A 13899-nucleotide genomic window follows, 5' to 3' on the forward strand; every position below is an offset into this window, starting at 1 on the left:
GTGCCTTCGATACTGGGGCCGATCCTGGTTCGAGATCAATTGTAAATTCCAATTGCCTGTCTGGCGGCAATCCTGGTAGTGCGTCAGGAAAGACATCCGGAAATTCTCGTACCACTGCTACATTCTCTATCTTTCGGTCCTCTTTCTCTTCTCCATTCAGATACACGAGGTATGCAGGGCATCCTTTCCTTATCATTGTGGTTGCTTGTAGTGCAGAAATTATGGACTTTCGTCGCCTCATGGAGATTCCATGAAAGATTGTGGGTTCCTTTCCTGGGTATTGCAGCGAGATCTGCCTTTCCTTACAAAGAATGGTAGCGTAGTTTTCGGCTAACCAATCCATTCCCAATATGATGTCGACGTTCCACATCAACATCACATGCAAATTGTGAGCCACTAACTTAAGGTTTCCCATAGTGAATTCTACGTTTGAGCAAGTTCGCGAGATATCTATAAGGCCTCCTACGGGTGAGGACACCCTCATCTTATGTTTTATTTCATCAGTAGGCAGTTCTAAGGTATCCACGCAAGGTGCTGATATGAACGAGTGTGATGCACCAGTATCAAACAAAATGGCAATAGGTATGTTGAGGAGAGTTCCCATACCTGCCAGATTGCCCTGCTCCTGGTTCCCTTGCTCCATCTTAGGCTGCTTCTGTCTCAGTGCAAAAGCTCTGGCCTGAGTGGGAAGCCTCTGCCGTAACTGCCGCTGGTGTTGTGGAGCTTGGGGTAGGGCCGCTTTTCCTTTCAGCTCAGCTTGAAGTGCCCGCAGTTGCGGACGCTGCCCCTGATAATTCTGTCTCCCTCTTACTCCAGCATTCTTATCCGGGCATTCTCTAGAGAAATGTCCGCTCTTTCCACAGTTGAAGCACCTATCAGTCCCAGCCTTGCACTCCCCCTGATGATTCCTTGAGCACTTAGCACGGGGAGGGGCCCTGGTTCGGTACTCCACCATCCGATTCGGAGCGGTTTGCTTTCCATCATTCTGTCGTGGCTTCAGAGCAATTTGTTGTCTCTTATCCTCATATGGGACACGATCTCCATCCCACTTCCTTTTCTCTCGGAAGTTTTGCTGGTGCTGCGGGGGTGTTGCGGCGACAAGCACAGTTGACTTTTCTTTGGGCATGGTTGCCTCAATGTCCAAAGCTCGACTCAGTGATTCGGGGTATGATAACCCTCCAAGGCTTGCCAAGGCCATCCTTATTTCGTACCTCAGACCGGCACAAAACTTATCAGCCATCTTCTCATCAGTATCAACTTGATCAGGCGCATAGCGAGACATGTCGCAGAACATTCTGTCATACTCAGTAATGGACATCCGTCCTTGTTTCAGGTTATAGAACTCCACTTCCTTGCTCTTTCGGTAACTCTTCGGAATATACTTATCATACATCCCAGTCTTGAATTCATTCCAAGTCATCAGAGCCAGCTGCTCCGGGGTCATAGTTTTCTTCCGTGCCTCCCACCAGAAATCAGCTGATCCTGTCAGTTGGAAGGTCACACAAGTCAAGCGTTCCTGGTCATTGCAGTGCAGGAAGTTGAAGATACGCTCCATGGCACGTATCCAGTTCTCGGCCGTAGCCGGATCCCCTAAGCCATTGAACACTGGGGGGTTCTGTCTCAGAAAAAGTTCCTCTACTCGCCGCTCCTGTGGAGGTGGAGGCGGCGGAGGAGGTGGTGGGGTCATCCCTCTTCCCGCTCCATTTCCTCGTGGTACATTTTGTGGCACCTCGCCATTCCTTCTTGGCCGTCCGGCACGTCTCCTTGGTGGCATTCTGTTCTAAGGATAACAAGGTTAACATGGATTTATACTCGTCGAATGTCATGATCGTACGCATTAGATTCATTAAATGCACCATTCTCTTGAACATAAGGAGCAAAATAACAAATATCGAATAACATAGCCAAGAAACATCACATGTCATAAGTCAAGGAAAAAAAAAAAAATGCCTCTAGAGAGGACTTAATATCTGATACATGTGAGGGCAAAAGGGAAATAAGAAAGCTCCTACAACGTTCGATACATGGGATAAGAAAACATGATGCTAAGCTACTACAACGAACTCGTCTGAGGCCCGTCAGATCAACCCTACTCAGAGTCGCTGCTGATCCACATCGGGTCGCTATGACTAATCCCCTGATGGAGCGCCTCGATCGGAGACAGTAGCTCCTCGGGGTGCTCTGGCACTACAATGGGCTCTGGTGGCTCTGGGGCTGCCACTGGTGCAATGGGAATGTCGGTCCCAGCGGCCAAATCCCTGCGCAACCGCCATGTACGGTTGTACAGCTCATTGAAGGAATCCAAGTCCACCGGGTGGAGGAACAGCTGTAGTACCTCCGGGTGGGGCTCCACTGGGGGTGGAGGTATCTCTGGTGGAGGTCCGACCGGTGGTGGGGGAACGAACTCCATCCCCAAGTCAGCGAGGCCGCCGATCTGTGGCTCCTCCTCAGCGGGACCATCCTCTCCCATCCTGCTCCCTTCCAGATCCTCCTCGGGGTCCTCCTCTGTGTCCTCCCCCTCGGAGTCCTCCCCACTGATCTCATCATCGTCTGAACTCTCCTCCTCTGGGTCCTTGTCGTCATCCTTATCCGCCGTGCTGCTCCCCATAGACCCGGTCTCATCACTCGAGTCGGGAGTGATCTCTACTCGGCCCCTCTCGCGTGCGGGAGCCCGAGATGACTGTCCCTCCTCGAATACCCCGTCCGCACCCTGCATGAGGGCCAAGGGTGGCAATCTGCGAAATCTCTCGCTCCCGGGTGCCTGCGTCTCTGGTGGGGGCCCATCACCGAAGTGGAAGCATCCCGCTGAGACCGCGCTCAGAAAACCGGGCATATCTCCGATAGACTCATACGTGGGAGGCGGGGACGAAGTGTACAACTCGGCGGTGGCCGTCATCCAACTCCGCCACTCCTCAGGAAACAAATCAACGAGCCTCATGATGCCCTCGTAGGCCTTCACCCCATGACGGTTGGCCTCATCCCATAACTTCGCATAGTGGGCCACAAACTCCGCCAGCGTATCCCCATGGCAGCGGCGGTAGGACCGGAAGTAGCGAACGACTGCCTCAGAATCCGTGTTGTGATTTTTAGGGTGCAATTTAAGTACACAAAACAAGTAATAAATCCCTAAAAATACTACCTCTGCAAGTATACAGACGTGCAATGCAGTATAAAAGGTGTCGAACCCACAGGGAGGAGATTAATTGCTAAAACTAGTAAATCTAACTAAAAAGCAGTAAAATAATTTAATTTTGGGTTTTTTTGATCTAGAGGCGAGTGAAGAACGAAACGAGAAGGAAAAAGAACAAGGGAATCACGATAAAGAGGGAAGACTACTCCTAGCTTGTTTCGGGTTGCTTGTTCACATGAATCCTAAAGTCTAATTACTTTCCAATATTTATCGGGATCGTGTTGATTTTACGCTCTCACGCAGCTGATCACTGATCGTGGAATTTTACACCTAGGATAAGCTGATCACGTCTCCTAGGCTCTACTCACCAACCCCTCACTCCTACAGTCGCATAGTAAGCTCGAGTTTAGCTTCTACAAACGTTCAACACATAAGATCCACCCCGGACTATCCCCTGATCAGTTTTAGCCTAGGGTTCCTTATCTATGTTAGCTCCCTACTCCAAGTTAAAGAGACATTGAAGTTAAGGCCTTTACCGGATTAAGTTTGCTAGCAAAACCCAACACGGATTGAAATAAACACATAGACAAGAACCAAAACATGGAAATCTATCAAAACACAATCATAGATTCATATTTACAAGCTTCCCTAACAAACTAGGAGTAATCCCTAAAATCTAGCCACTCATGGTGGGCAACAATACAAGAAAACAAGTAAATGCTACCATATGGGCAAGATTAGGGAAGAATTAGCCTCAAGCTTCTTCTTCTTCCTCCGAAAAATGGACTCCAAGCCTCTTTCTCTCTCTAAGAATCGCCTCCAGCCGCCAAAAGATGCATTGGAAGTCGTGCCCTAGCTATTTAAATAGTTAGGGCCCGAAAAACAGGCCCAGTAGCATTTTCCCGGTAGGGCGATTTGCATCTTGAAAAAACGCCCGATCGGGCGTTTTGTCATACTCTCGATCAGGTCGCGCGTTTTGACGCCCGGTCGCGCGTTTTGCACTGCATTGCGCAGTCTTCGTAAAACAGCCGTATCTTCTTCATCCGGACTCCGATTGAGGCGTGCGAGGTATCCACGCGAAGCTCTTTCGAAGGTGAATGGAATGGTGGACTTGTAGAAGCATTTTAAGTTAATATTGCAGGGCTGATTACTGATCAGATTTGGACCTTTGTTTTCTTCCTCCTCTCTCTTATGGATTGGTCTTTTGTCCTACAATATATCAAAATGAGTCCATTTTTCACCTAAAAATGTGTGTTAAAACAATACAATAAGGACTACAATTTGATTCACATCAAATACCCCCAAACTTAAATCTTGCTCGTCCCGAGCAAGTTAACAATTTAGCACTTTGTAGACCTAGAAATCTTTCTTCTCATATGACACCAACCCACACAAGTCCTCGAAAATTATTGGATGGACCCCGCATTCACTCGCAAGTAGGACTTTAGAACATGCAATGTGCACCAATCAACCGACCAACCACCTAAGAGCTTGTCACTCCACTACACCAATTTATGCTCGGGTAGTGCCTAGAGAGTCTCAAACCGTCATAACTAGATCATCAAAAGGAGTTCTTCCGGCTATTCTATTTTCTTAAGGTACTTGAGGTGTTTCCCCCAAACTTAAACAAAACTTACCACTAACAAGTCATTGTGATGCACAAATCAAAGGACTTTGATCATTTGGTTGTAATGGGGCTTTTGGTCAAGGTGGGATGCATAAAAGGCTGCCTTTTATTCTATTCATTTTTTTTTTCTCTTCTTTCTTTTTTCTCTTTTTTTTTATCAACATCATTTACCACCTAATGGCTCAAACACAAGCCCTTTCTTGTCACACAACAAACCCTTCCAAGATGTGCTAGCTCTTTAACCTTGGTGAAAGGGACCATCAATTAAGGCTTAGCAAATGATAAAATAACATAGGCTCATTTAGTGACTCAAAAATTTCAACAAAAAATAAGGCTTCAAAGCTCAAAATTGGCTCACTAGGGGTTTATGAAGGGTAAGGCATGTGATAATATGGATGTGAGGCTTAACGACCTATTGCCTAATCATTTTCATGCATCAACAAAAACAAGTTCACAATTCATCAAGCTTAAGTTTAGAAGATCAACCTTAAGCCCTTTTTTCATCAATTTTTCAAAACCGGAATTATCCTCTCTCCTTAGCTCAAGAAATCGGACTCCTAAGGACACTACATTCACTTGATTGAAATATGGAAGTTATAGCTCTCAAGCGGTTAATAAGTGAAAGAAAGGTTCCGCGGCCCAACTCTTAAGTAAAACTAAGTCCACACCAACAAATCCTAAAGGAAACGATGTGCCTAGTGACATTCGAAGGAAGAAAATCAAGCATGCTTATACACAAATATAGGAAGAATTTAAGCCAAAATCAACACAAATCAAGCAAGCATGCGAACACCCCCAAACTTAAATCATGCATTGTCCTCAATGTGCATACTCATGAAACGCAAAGGACAAAAATAGTAAAGAAAGGGTTTAAGAAGACTCCCTCAAATCATGTTAAGTCGGGGTGGGCGGGTCGGGTATTTCTTTCCTTCGGCTGGGTTCCTCATAAGTAGCTCGTCCTTATTCCTACAAAACAAAACTAGACAACAAACTATTTACAATACTCGGTTCAAGATCAAAAACGAGGGAAAGAACCGAGTTAAGAAAACCCTCGCGATCAAAATAAAAACTAAACAAAAAAAAAAAACATAAAACAATCTTACTACAAACCGTTGGGTTGCCTCCCAACAAGCGCCTTTCTTTAACGTCTTTGGCTAGACATTCTTCCCAACTTTATGAGTTTTCACCCGTGGGATTACCAAACTTCCCGGATCCCTCCTTCTTAACAGTTGAATCCCCATCACAGACTCAAAGAAGGGATTCGAGACCACCAACCCCCAATGTTGAGATTTTTTCTTTGCTTTCTTCTTCTTGCGAGTTGGGGGTGGTGTGGATGGCCGGTGATCATGGATGTTATGGAATAGCAACAAGCCAAGTGCTTGGCAAGACTCATGCTCAACAAATGGAGGCTTTGTACTCTCTGCAGCTCTCTTCTCATCCTCCTTTACTGCTTCCACAGTCGATGTGACCCACTCCTCTTCTTTTTCTTCACAAACATGTTGAATATGTGGATCATCTAGCGTTTCGATGCACATAGGAGGGCAGACTTCATCTTCAGTCGCGAGAGAGGTTGCTAGTTCTATCAACTCCTCCATTTTAACACATAATTCGGCCCATGTAAGATCCTGATCATCTTCAAATGCCTTATCTTTAAGAATCTTAAATCTCTCACTTCTTGCATTTTGAAGATCGCTCAAGGCTTTTTCTAAGGCAAGTTCTTCTCCAAATGTAAAATCAGGATCATTTCGCCTTTTCTCGAGATCAGATATCCTCCTCTTGAGCAGATCAATTGGATCCAATGAGAACTCCTCTTCTTCTTCATGGCCGAAACCGAAGTGTGAGCTCGAATGGCCTTGTTGCACTCCACAAACATCACATTCAGATGTCTCCCACATCTCACACTTTCATATCTCTAGATGCCTACAAAAATAGAACATCTCTACAACCTAGAACAACACAGTCCAAACAGAAAATACCAAGCACAACACAACAATATAAATCAAAGCAAGTAAGGGGTTAAGTTAGCATGATGTCACCCCTCTACCGGAAGCGAGAACCTCGACAACTCCGGGATTAGTCCTAATAATTGTGTGTGTGGTAAGGAAAGTGTTCTAGCAGAAAATCCTAAGAGTGCGAGTCAAGCCATCCGTTACCCAACCGTTGAGAAACGGTCAACTGCTTCAGAACTTGATGACCACTACGTGCTTTCCACACAAGCTCCGTCCTCCTTCCACGATATAATATCTGCACAAGAAACACACGGATTACGGGCACCCTGTGGAAAACAAAGTAAAAAAAACTAAAAATTTAACTAAACTAAACTACCTATAAAACTAAGAAAATTAAAAAAAGAAAACACACAAAGTTCTAACAACTAACGCCTCCCCGGCAACGGCGCCAAAAACTTGTTGTGATTTTTAGGGTGCAATTTAAGTACACAAAACAAGTAATAAATCCCTAAAAATACTACCTCTGCAAGTATACAGACGTGCAATGCAGTATAAAAGGTGTCGAACCCACAGGGAGGAGATTAATTGCTAAAACTAGTAAATCTAACTAAAAAGCAGTAAAATAATTTAATTTTGGGTTTTTTTGATCTAGAGGCGAGTGAAGAACGAAACGAGAAGGAAAAAGAACAAGGGAATCACGATAAAGAGGGAAGACTACTCCTAGCTTGTTTCGGGTTGCTTGTTCACATGAATCCTAAAGTCTAATTACTTTCCAATATTTATCGGGATCGTGTTGATTTTACGCTCTCACGCAGCTGATCACTGATCGTGGAATTTTACACCTAGGATAAGCTGATCACGTCTCCTAGGCTCTACTCACCAACCCCTCACTCCTACAGTCGCATAGTAAGCTCGAGTTTAGCTTCTACAAACGTTCAACACTTAAGATCCACCCCGGACTATCCCCTGATCAGTTTTAGCCTAGGGTTCCTTATCTATGTTAGCTCCCTACTCCAAGTTAAAGAGACATTGAAGTTAAGGCCTTTACCGGATTAAGTTTGCTAGCAAAACCCAACACGGATTGAAATAAACACATAGACAAGAACCAAAACATGGAAATCTATCAAAACACAATCATAGATTCATATTTACAAGCTTCCCTAACAAACTAGGAGTAATCCCTAAAATCTAGCCACTCATGGTGGGCAACAATACAAGAAAACAAGTAAATGCTACCATATGGGCAAGATTAGGGAAGAATTAGCCTCAAGCTTCTTCTTCTTCCTCCGAAAAATGGACTCCAAGCCTCTTTCTCTCTCTAAGAATCGCCTCCAGCCGCCAAAAGATGCATTGGAAGTCGTGCCCTAGCTATTTAAATAGTTAGGGCCCGAAAAACAGGCCCAGTAGCATTTTCCCGGTAGGGCGATTTGCATCTTGAAAAAACGCCCGATCGGGCGTTTTGTCATACTCTCGATCAGGTCGCGCGTTTTGACGCCCGGTCGCGCGTTTTGCACTGTATTGCGCAGTCTTCGTAAAACAGCCGTATCTTCTTCATCCGGACTCCGATTGAGGCGTGCGAGGTATCCACGCGAATCTCTTTCGAAGGTGAATGGAATGGTGGACTTGTAGAAGCATTTTAAGTTAATATTGCAGGGCTGATTACTGATCAGATTTGGACCTTTGTTTTCTTCCTCCTCTCTCTTATGGATTGGTCTTTTGTCCTACAATATATCAAAATGAGTCCATTTTTCACCTAAAAATGTGTGTTAAAACAATACAATAAGGACTACAATTTGATTCACATCAATCCGCGCCGGCTCGGAGCGGCCTACGGTGGGTATAGCGCTGGCGTGCCATCTGCACGAAAGGATAGGCTCTCAATATCGTGTAAAGGAAGGTATAAAAGTAGTATGCATAAAGTGGAAGATATAGTACTAGCCGTCGTATCGAGAGATCATTAGGGTTTCCAAGTGGAAGGTAGATCATATGAATATTTGTTTTGAGTGACACGTGGGTCCTCAAAATTTGGACGTGTTCACGTTAAAACGTAAAGGCCGTAATATAGTATGTCGTAGTTCGCGTTTAATATTACATACTTCATTAAAAGTGAGGGGTTCGCCCTAACTTGCATGTCCCCATAGATTTCATCGCTCTTGGGGGCGGTGAAAGAGTTGTCATTCACAACTACTTGTTCATAGGTATTCTAGCCTAATATACTTTCTTAGGCACTCTAGATTCGCATGCATAGTCCCAGCTATGAGTTATTAACTCCATCACCATAAGCTCAAAGATCACATAGTTGATCATGCATAGCACATTACACTTAGTGTCAAAAGCAACTCATAAAGTTTCATGAAAGATACATCTTCATAAAAGTTGCATAGTTTTTGCATGACTAAAACATTATTATATATTAGTTTTTTTTTTTTCTGAAACTTTTCAAGAAACTTAGGTATTTACCTCCTTGCTGTGGTTGAACGTGACGAGTCGAGGTGTTGGGTCCCTTTTAAACTTTCCATTTTAGTCATATTCTAGTCTAGTACTATCATTCTAGACTAAGGCTTGAAAGAAGGTTCTTGGGTTCAGAGCGAAAGAACGGTGCTCTGATACCACTCTGTCACGACCACATACCCCCTAGTGGTAGTGATTGCATCTATACGTGACTAAATAACACTTTAGAAACAATATAATGGGATAAACATAACTGATAAGTCGAACATAGGACATTAGTCTCATAGGCGAATGTGAATCAAGGCCAAAATAAAGTCAGAGTGCGGTCTAGGTTCATAAATTCCTAGTACAAAATCCTAATGCAGCGGAAAAGTCCATGACAAAGTAGTATGTATGGAGACATACTACCTTGGGCTACCTATCTACTTATTTAAGGATCGTTCCCAACACCTTCGCCTGCTCGTCCACGTTCAACCTGCACATTTGAAAATAACATGCAGGGCTGAGTATTTGATATACTCAGTGAGCACATTGCCAAAAACCGTTCTATTTTTAATTGTCAAGCCACAGCTGAGTGATCACGGGGTTTTAACTTAAAAAGGCCCGAGTCACTAAATACTTTTCTTTTCATTAAGATTTGATTGCGCAATCTCGTAACATAGATATACCATATCTGAAACTGATGTGAACCGGGAATGTGGCCACATTCCACGACGGTCACTGGACCGGCCAACTCCTTTGTTAGCTCACGGTCCCCTTATGTGTACACTAGTTCGAGTAGGGTTTGCGGCCCTACTGGGACCCGAATTCGATTTAATTTAAATTGGCATAGCCAAGCAGATAGGTAATCATAAAACAAAACATGGCATGACAACATACTTGAGCAAAGAATCACATTTTCATACTGAAATCACGTTTTAAAAGAATGCCCACCTCAAAGCAAAATCTCTATCCGTAAGTTCTTTAACTTGGCCTTAGACGACGCGTGAAGACGTCCCTTTAGGAAATAAAATGATACTTAATTAGATTTTGATATATCCATTAAGCTTAAACATGAATGCATCCTAAGTGCGTGATCATTTTATTCCTTTTTCCTAAATTCATAAGAAGTCCTTGAGCACTAAATAAATCTTGCGATTTAGTTTGGTGTGGAGGTCTACCAATTATTCTTTTAACGAAAGAGCGTTACCTCCTATATATTTTATTCAAGCACTAAAATAGACTCGAGGTCTATTCATCATTTCGTACCATAAATTATTCGAGCGCTAATACTAAAGTCCGGGAATTAAATTTATCATCGTAGAATTAATTGGCGGACCATTACTTAACCTCAATTATTTGATTGAGCAACATAGGTGGGCTCATGATTTAATTAGGCTAGAGCCAAACTCCTATTTTATTTTAATTATTAGCCCAACTTCTTAGATTATTAAAAGAATTAATCCATTCTCTATATAAAACCTTAGCCCATGTATTTAATTAATAGAGGCCCAAATGAAAGAAAAAGGGAGAGGCCCAATTTACTCCCTCCTCTCAAAAGCCATCGGCCTCTCTCCCTCAATTTCTCAATTCCCCCAAATCAAAAAGAAATCGGCGGCTCCTCTTCCTCGCCGTTCGCCGTTCGCCGCGCCGGTCGTCGGGTCGCCGCTGTCTCGCCGTCAACGCCGCCAGCTATGGACCGGCGACGAGCCCTTGCCGCTGTCGTCGCTCAAAGATTTGGGGAAAAACAGCGCCTCTGTCCGACGCTGCCATCCGCCATCCGCCGGGAGCCCGTTCTTCCTCCCCGGTTCGCTCTTGTATTTGTACCGTCGATTACACAGCAGCGGCTTCAGAGCCATCACTCCAGCTCCTCCGCGTTGCTGCGCAGTCAGACAAAGAGGGAAGGCATCGCCTCTGTAATTCCCCCTATGTTCATTCTCGTTCGTTCACGGCGACTCAGCGCCGTCGCCGACATCCCCGGCTGAGGCAGACGCTGCTCGGTCCGCCTCGAAGACCAGCGCCACCGCCGCCGCTTCGCGAGGCCTCGCCGTTTCTCCATGGCGGCATCCGTCATCGCAGCTCGCCGCTGCTGCCTCCCGTCCTTTCACGGCGACTCAGCGCCGTTGCTGACATCTCCGGCGGAGGCAAGCGCTGCTCGGTCCGCCTCGCAGACCAGCGCCGCCGCCGCCGCTGTTAACCGGCCTTAAAGCTAAGTTCTTTTACTCCCTTACATTACATAGTATATTTGTTTGAAACTTGGGCAGTAGCTATGTTGGAGACTTTTTGATTATTGTGATTTAAGGTTGATTTTGGAGGGAACATTAGCTCCCTGGAATGAGTCTCTACATAAATGTGCTACTGTAAATTTTGCATTTTGAACGTGGAAAAACTGAAGTGCTGGTCTACTTTTCTGTGCTTCTATCGGCTGAAGTTTTGTTGTAAAACTTATAGTTACTGTGTTGTGGTTTAAAGTCTATCATGATGTGCCTAATATTTGATGTTCTAGAATGGATGTAATAAAATGGATGTGGTGGTTACCTCTTTGAGTGGCTGGCGGATTTTGGTTCAAGCTGGTGGTGCAAGGGAGCTCCGTCACTCCTTTCCTTACTATTACTCTCTGCTTACTCTAACTCTCCTTACTCACTCTCTAACTCTCCTTACTGCTGGAAATTTTGAAGTATGTGAAAGGGAGTTCATATGTGGTGTGGAGGGGTTTTTATAGGCTGATTTTGTGTACCTTAGGAGAAGTTAATGAGGCTGACCTCGTTTGGTTTCTTTCCCAGCATATCTCTTGTTTTTGATCCTCAAAGCAGCCTTCTTCTTGACACATTTTGGTGTTACTTGGAGTACTAGGTGTTTGACTAATTAATTTAACTTGTTCTCACATGCTCTCTTAGTACTTTAGTTCATAATTCTATTTGTTTGCAAGCTGCAGGAAATCTCTTACTTCCTTGATCTCCACTACTTTTGATCAAAGAAATTTGGTGTTTTGCTTAGGACAAAGGGCTTCTCATTTACTTATTTTGGTGGTTTGTGTGACTAGGAAAGGCTGGTGTGTACTTAGCTATTAACTTCCATTGTTTGCTTGTGGCTGGTGAGAAAACAGGTGTTGCATTAGTGTGGAGGATTTGCAGGATGGACTTGCCCCTTTTGGGTAAGTCTTTGGTCTTCCAACTAAAGAGAGGTTGTCTCCTTCCTCATGGTAAGAGTTCCTTTTAGTTTCTTTTGTTCTTTAGTAACTAAGCTGGTCTCTACTTTGCAGGTTGGGAAAGGGCTTGGGCTGCCAAGCTGCTGTCCGAGACGGGCTTGATGCCTCGGGCCCAACGGGCTGATCGGATACGGGCTGCGACTTTCGGCCCGGAGAAGAGGCCCGATGCCATTTGTTCCATGCACATTTTATCTTTTTAGTTGTTCATTTTATTGCCTATGTAACACTATTCGAAAATTCGTGATATTCTACAACGTATTTCCAATTGTTTAGTTCATTTGATTACTTTAGCTTTTACTTGCAACTAAAAAGAATTAAGTTTCACATCAAAGGCTCGAGTTCCATTAACTCTTCATGAAAAGAGAACTTTACATCTTCAGTTTGACATTAACAAGACGAAAGAACTGAAATAAGGGTGCGCGTATTACAGGAAAACCCCATAAAAGCTTTTAGAGGAATCAGATCTACCTACAACTGGAGTACCGGAGCCCGAGGGAGGGCTGAAACTGATTGTGGACCTGGTTGATGACCAGGAAGAAGATGTGCCCAAGGTTGATGAGAGGGCAGAAAGGAGGCGCACCAGGAGGAGCCTCCTCGATGAAGTCGATGACTTAGTGCCTGACGCAACAGAGGCAGAGGAGCGCGGCTTGGCCAAGGAGAAGGCAAGGAAAGAAAAGGCGGCAGCAACCTCATCCACCCGGTCTAGGAAAGCTCCCTCCGTCCAGGAGGTCGAGGAGACCCTTTCCCCTGTAACCGAGGAACCCTCTATCGAGGAACAAGACGAGCCCATCCCTGAACCCAGCTATGACTCTGAGGAAGCTGAAGAAGAGCCGATTCCAGGACGTCCGGAAATCTGGCTGACTAAAGAATTGCTAGAGGAGATGAGGCAGTTCGACGACCAAAAGAGGATCGCAGTGTACAAGGAGAGGTGTAGCGCCGGGAAGATGGCCAAGTCAGGAAAGCAGTACAGCTCGAGGGAGCTCAAAATTATTGCATGTGATAAAGAATTCCGGGCCTGTATCCGAGCGATAGGATTTGAGTGGCTGTTGCAGCACAGTCAGGAGAGGGACAGTGGATTTAGCAAGGGAGTTTTTCTCCACTTTTCGTTTAAAGAATACCACTGATCTCGACGTGGATTCTATCACGTTCAGGATTTTCAATCAGGAGTATGAGTTGAGCATTAGGGAGTGGTCTCTGCGGATGGGGTTGTTTACTCAGGCCGAAGATGAAGAGGGGGCGTGGAATGACAGGATGGTTGGAATGCCGAAGAACACGCCTGGTTTCAAAGTACAGACGGCATGAGAACTGGTCACGCACCCTAAGTCGGGGGCGTTTAAGTCCAGCTAATCCAAGGCCTCCCACATTGAAGACCGGATTCTCCGCTTTGCTCAAACGTTTGTCAGCTATAATTTGATGGGCAGCGCGAATTCAGCTCTCACCACTACCGACCTTTACTTCACATGGTGCATGGCGAAAGGTGTTAAGGTGCACCTCGGATATTGGCTGGCGCAGGCGTGCCACCAAATGACGAGCAACCCTGGGCGTCATATGTACA

The 13899-nt window shown here is 44.9% G+C and overlaps 1 protein-coding gene and 1 long non-coding RNA gene across 2 annotated transcripts; one reads left to right on the plus strand and one right to left on the minus strand.

The window, feature by feature from the left end:
* Positions 1-513: 513 nt before the first annotated feature.
* On the minus strand, positions 514-1687 carry LOC148934200 (uncharacterized). Its single transcript, XM_089062237.1, has 2 exons — positions 611-1687; positions 514-534 (listed from the first exon to the last, which is right to left on the minus strand). Exons 1-2 carry the CDS (start codon positions 1685-1687, stop codon positions 514-516), a joined length of 1098 nt encoding a protein of 365 aa, XP_088918363.1.
* Positions 1688-11344: 9657 nt separating this feature from the next.
* Positions 11345-12616, plus strand: LOC148934201 (uncharacterized). The gene is made up of 2 exons (XR_016134754.1): positions 11345-12338; positions 12399-12616. It is a non-coding gene; the product is annotated as an uncharacterized LOC148934201 (long non-coding RNA).
* Positions 12617-13899: the final 1283 nt, after the last annotated feature.

Source organism: Salvia hispanica, chromosome 1 (genome assembly GCF_029641045.1).
Source record: "Salvia hispanica isolate PSC_SH4W2 chromosome 1, Shi_PSC_v1, whole genome shotgun sequence".
Lineage (NCBI taxonomy): Eukaryota > Viridiplantae > Streptophyta > Magnoliopsida > Lamiales > Lamiaceae > Salvia > Salvia hispanica.